Here is a 6,159-nt window from a genome sequence, read left to right as displayed (position 1 = left end):
CCCCCCCCCCCCCAGAAGCAACGATTTGAGTAAAATGTTTTGCTATAAAATAAGATTCCAAGATTTGCACACATTTTCACGATTTTTCAAAAATAGTAGATCTACAAGCTCGTAGTGGGCACAAAGTGACGCTTGACAAGCTTGTATATCTGCTATTTGTGAATAGCCAAAGTATAAAATAATGTTTAGCTCAAATCCAAAATGACAGATGCTTTCCCGGTATTAATGCGTTAAACCCCTAAAGCAGCAGGGCTCCATTATATTCCCTATACTACTTCAAAGTGACTGAAAGAGGGACTTGAACAGTCTGAAAAGGCGTTTGAAAGTTTCAAATTTTATTTCAGTGATATGAATTGTTGGCAAACATTTTTTGTTAGTACTTAAGTGACACAGCTCCGGGGTGACACAAATCAGTAAACACCCTTCTTGCACACGTACAGCTATCCCACTCAGCATCCGCTGTCCTCCAATATCCCACATAATCGATCATAAACAACTCAATGTACATTCAACACGAAAATAAGCAAGATACGAATGAGTGGAGTAAAAAAGGGCAGAGTGTTTATTGGTTCTCGTCTTAATGGCCGGGGAGCGCGTCACTCTGGTTAGAGGTCATAGCGCTAGTACCAAGTCATGACAGGAGGGTAGACACACGCACACGCACACACACGCGCACACACACACACACACACACACACACACGGTACAGGGTGGGGACTAAAAGGTATAGCATATCTACATCTCACCTTCTTCATGTGACATGAACAATGCCGGCGGACATCCTTGATGAGTCACAAATGACAGACTCTCAAAGCAGAGAGTGTAGAACTAAAAACTGTACATTCATGCTGGTTCCACTTGTCTGAACAGAACACGACGTTGCATAATGATGCCAAAGGTTAATTTATACTCTTTTTAAAGTAACTGTTCTTTTCAGTTACGCAACGCTGCTGTACTAAAGGAGTATAACTTAAGCTTAACACCGTCTCTGATTGAAACCCAGTCCATTCACTTCATCTGAGCGGTTAAACATTTGTAATAAAAGAAAGAAAGAAAAAGAAAACAATTCAAAATGCTGTGTGTACGTTTCCTTGTACAGAACTAAATCTATCATCCGTTGGAGGGGGTTTACAAATTTCTATTGCTACCAAACCAAACCAAGGAAAGTAGGTATTACCACCTTCGTCCAATGATGCAGTTATTAAACAGAGCAGTCCTCTGGCGGTGACATTTAATTGCCTTATTGCGAAGACAACCGATATTCACCACCACACTAAATGATGCAAACTCAGCATTTAAGGAAGCTTCTGAAATGGAGTTAACTCTTCATATGAAGAAGTCGTTATGGAGTGATAAGCACGAGAAATTAGACCACCCCAATACAGAGCCAACATGGCCGAGTTAATGTTGTGACAGAAAAAGAAAGAAGAAAAACACACATTAAACTCAGGTACAATGGTAAAAACCCAGAAAGAAAAGCTCTTTGGACAATTGGGGTATTTCTAAAGAGAAAGGTTGTTAAGCAAAGTATTCAAAGCAGAGCACTCCGAAGTTCCACCACAAGTCTGGTGTAGTATGCTATGATAGAATCACTCACATTGAACTGATGCAAATCTGAGTCACTGTCATTGCAACTGTCTTTTTCCACTTTTCATTGTCATTTCAAATCAACATAAAAAGAGAAGTCAAGGGACAGAGGGGCTCGCATGAGATGAGAGGATGCAGTTAATACTTCTAAACACGAACACCACTGACAGCATCTGTCAGCCTCAACCCAAGGTATTTGTGATAGTCTAATAATGATTATTGTGGGGCTTAATAAAGTGGTGCCAAGCTGGCAGTCTTGACTGACTGCATTGGAAACGACAGCAGGTTAATGGCCTTCTCTACTGTGACTCTGCATGGTAATCAGCTTCCTTATTTCATTGGCAACCCGTTTGTCCTCAACTCACTGATGGCATTCTGGAAACTGGAAAAACATGTTTTTCGACCACTAGCCGAACAAAATGACCACATTACAGTATACCCTCAAGCTGCACTCAACAGTATTAATGTTGAACTGAACATTCGTGGTTAAAAACATCAGATTGTACTCTTCTCTGATTCCATACAATTCATTCGTCTACAGCTCTGGGAATTTGGCATTTCATAATGGTGCGCCTCCACGTTTTCTAAAATACCGGGAAAAAAAGCTCTCCCAAATCCCAGTGAAGCCCCCCCCCCACTCCCACCACACACATACAATGGATGCAGATAAGTCCGTTACATTTCTATATGCTGACCAGTTCCTCCTCTTTTCACACTCATCACACTTCAGTACGAATGAAGCCGGCTTAGTGCACTTTGTGTGAGCTGGCAACGATACAGATGATTAGCTAGCCAGTCCCCCACTGCATCAATGCCATCTTTGGGGGGAAACAGATTATCTGGCTTTAATTGCTATATTAGAAAAATAGAGGCAAGGTACTGTAACTGTATCTATCCACCCACCCACCCCATTCATCTTTGGCTTCCTCATTCATGAATTCATCCCTCCACAGGTTAATCCACTACCGTTTCTTCTATAGAAAAGCTGCTCTACAAAGGACTGATCATGTGCATGGACTGGAGTAACCGACTTCCTATTTATGCGAATGTCTGGCAGACTCTATCCACACGGTGTTGGCCAAGGTGCATAACGTCTGCAGGAGTGTTCCATCCAAGGCATTGATGGGGATGCATGCCTCAGCAGCACACTCACTGACAGTGTCAACAGGGTATTACTGTAGACTGTGTGAGGGGGCTGAATGTGGACCATTAAATAAGTATAAGTGTCAATGCGACACTTTTCTTTTTGTCATAGCATAAATTAGGCTTAAATCAATCCCAGTAGAAAGTGTGTCGGTGGAGTACATTAGTGGTATCTTTCAGCACCACGTTTTAACAGCTAGAAACTGAATACCAAGCTAAAGTGAGCCCAATAATGGAGTGGAAACGGAATTCCCCGCACCTAGAGCAGGTAATGAAATGTGAAAGAGTTGTGATGCTACGCTAAGGATTGTGTAAACATTCTATGTAAACGGTCGTTTCCAATACGAGAGGCTGACAATTATGGAAAACACAACCCATCATCATCATCATCATCATGCAGGCAATGCAACTTTGTCCTTTTTTCCAAATAAATCATTTGTTCATGGGGCCTCCGGGTGGCAAGAGGTAAAGTACCTGCCCACCACAGTAGAGACCGTCGCCACACAGTGTTTATGGCTTGACCGGGCATTTCAACAAACACAATCAGCTCTGTGCTATAACTGTAGTCCCAGTTTTCAGAAGGTGGCATACCCATTTCCTGTTCCAGTCCATTTCCCCACAGCTTCGTTTGATTGGCTCGGCAGCAAGTTCGAACCGGACACACACGAGACACCTTCACACGTTCAGTTTCCAGTTCAAATCTGCTGCCGAGCCAACCAAACAGAGCTATGGGGAAATGGAAACGAGAAACGGGTAATGCCACCTTCTGAAAACTGGGACTTACAGCTAGGCACAGAGCTGATTGGCCGTGGTTGTGAGTGGGTGAGAAAAACTGTGAGGGAGAGCATGTTCCTACACACGCGTTACGCACTCCTGGTGAAACTCCTCACCATAAAGTGAAAAGAAGTGGCTGGCGAATCCATGTATACTGAAGGAGATGTGGTTATCAACACCCTTCGTAGAGCAAACAGTAGCAGTGACAGACAGGGCCTATACACATGGGGGGATTGGCAACAACTGAAAAATTAAATTAAATTAAAAAAGGAGAAAAATTACAAATAAAAAAATAATTTGTTCATCCGGATTATGTTTTTAACACTCGCTCCCAACGAAAATAAATGAGAATCAGTGCATTTGTGGCGCACCAAAACCCATGTGTGTAATACACACTGGAAACTGTGAACACAGAGTTTTCCCAGTGAAACTAGCCAAATAGCTCCTTTTCCATGAAAAAAACCCAATGCCTGATTCCATGGCAGCCTTGCACTTTGCCCTTAACAAACTCCCACCAAACTGAAGGAATAGAGGGGCCAGCAATACCACTTATCACTTGTCACAGATTATAACCAAGGAAACTAATCCAATTCATAGTCAATGGGATTTAGAGCCTAAAAGTTGAGCCGGATACTGTAATGATAGGTCAGCTCTGTAGTACTCACTATAGAAAGGGGGGACTAAATCAAATTGAAACTACTAAAAGGTACAAAACAAGCGCTCCAAAAAAGGGAGGCAAAAAAAAAAGCAAATAGTCCAAAAAACTTAAATGTAACATACAAGTGTAACAGACATTTAAAACAACCTAGACATGTGCAAGTCACCTACAACAACAACATCATAATACTGCAAATCCCACCCCGTCCCTCCAAAAGAAAAAGAGACAAGAAAAGGAACAATGCAAAAAAAAACAATGACGAAGACGATTTCAAATGGATTCTGAATGGCTCCAGATAGCTTCGAGTCTCTGCAGCGGAGTGAATTGTGTGTCTCTCATGCACACACACACACAAACGCTCCCTCTCGTCTTCACTTGTAAAGCAGGCCCGCTCTCCAGCCCCCTACTGTATTAAAGCAACAAAAGGAAGCAGTGATAAAATCATGTATCACAGGTTCTCATTGCCCTCTCCCTTGGATTCTTTCACAGCTTATCTTTAGTGTTTCATGAGTGTGTGTGTGTGTGTGTGTGTGTGTGTGTGTGTGTGTGTGTGTGTGTGTGTGTGTGTGTGTGTGTGTGTGTGTGTGTGTGTGTGTGTGTGTGTGTGCTGTGTCTCCCCTATCTAACTCAAGGGTGGCCAACCCTTGGTTTAGAGAAGACAATAGTCTGGAGAACACAAAACGTATATATACACTTCTACAAAAAAAAGAAAGAAAGGAATTAAGGTTTCTTTCTATATAGAATGGAGGGAAATACTTAGCTTAGTCTCTGGGATTATCGTACCCATGTGTTGGAACTGAAGACTGATGATTCCTGGAATCAAAACAGATCTGCAGAGTGGTTGATTTTTATCCCTCACTTCACAGCTATACACACACACACACACACGTACAGTACACATAGTGAGTATACGGTATGACACGGGGGTAGTAGTTCTGTAATAAAAACTAGACACATTCAGGGAGTGTGGGAGTCCTTTCTGCTGGGATCGGTCGAGAATCAGAGCCCTTATTTTTTTAAATGCTGCAATCAAACAGGCGTGTGTGTGACTGTGTGTGTGTGCGTGTGTGTGTGTGAGTGAAACTGATAGCAATTCTGTGATCCCAAGTCAACTTTTGTACGAAGAGACCAACAAGGTCTGTGTTCAACACGTGATTCGAGTCATAATAAAGTAAAACGTTTAGGTTCAAACCCTCCATAGTTCATCAGGTTAGTCCAGTGTAAGAGTGTGTGTGTGTGTGTGTGTGTGTGTGTGTGTGTGTGTGTGTGTGTGTGTGTGTGTGTGTGTGTGTGTGTGTGTGTGTGTGTGTGTGTGTGTGTGTGTGTGTTGTGACCGAGTATATGCGGGTTGCCCAGCCTATTTGAAGGGGGGGAAATCTTCCATTGGAGCACATTGAAGTTGCCAGTAAAAAAAATGGGTCCTCCTCCTTTGGAAAAAAAAACAAAACAAAAACGAAAGCAGATGATTATTCATGTCCATCCAGCCCTGAAGGACAGTCCGCGAGAGAGGAGAAGAGAAGTCAAATGGCACCGCTGGAGCCGAGCACACAGAGGGAGCGTGACCGAGAGCCCACATGATAACGGAGCAGTGGCGCACATCTGTGTTCAGTAGTCAATGCAGCCAAAATGAGTTACTTCCACACAAAGACACACACACACACCGACTCTTCTCAACGCACAAACACACACATACAACACGATCCTCTGGTTAAGGCAGTGGTGGCACGTGAGGCTGGGGCTCGGGAATCAGTGGCTCAGGGCTCATGGCAGTGAAAGCTCCCATTACCGAGTCAGTCCTCAACTTCCTCTTCATCCTCTTCCCCTCCTCCGTTTTCCTCATCCCTCTGTCCCGTCGCTCAAGTCATGCTGCACTCTTCACCATCGATCACTCGAATGACATCAGATTGGCTGGCACCTATGGGAAGATTTATGCTTAGTTTTAACCCATTAAGACCTGAGGCGATTCTTAAAAAAATTCTAAATCCTTACAGTAAAAA

The 6,159-nt window shown here is 43.1% G+C and overlaps 1 protein-coding gene across 6 annotated transcripts in view; it reads right to left on the bottom strand.

Moving 5' to 3' along the window:
* Positions 1 to 314: 314 nt before the first annotated feature.
* The window catches only part of ralgps2 (Ral GEF with PH domain and SH3 binding motif 2), a 133,604-nt gene continuing 127,759 nt past the window's right edge, over positions 315 to 6,159 (bottom strand). For all 6 annotated transcript variants that reach the window (XM_080430994.1, XM_080430998.1, XM_080430997.1 and 3 more), the window contains one exon: positions 315 to 6,077. In XM_080430994.1, coding sequence (XP_080287120.1) covers positions 6,048 to 6,077 — 30 coding nt within the window. In that variant the 3' untranslated portion in view covers positions 315 to 6,047. The remainder of the gene's footprint in view (positions 6,078 to 6,159) is intronic.

Source organism: Gymnoscopelus braueri (assembly GCF_963280865.1).
Source record: "Gymnoscopelus braueri genome assembly, chromosome: 6".
Lineage (NCBI taxonomy): Eukaryota > Metazoa > Chordata > Actinopteri > Myctophiformes > Myctophidae > Gymnoscopelus > Gymnoscopelus braueri.
This window is presented reverse-complemented; position numbering and strand designations above follow the sequence as displayed.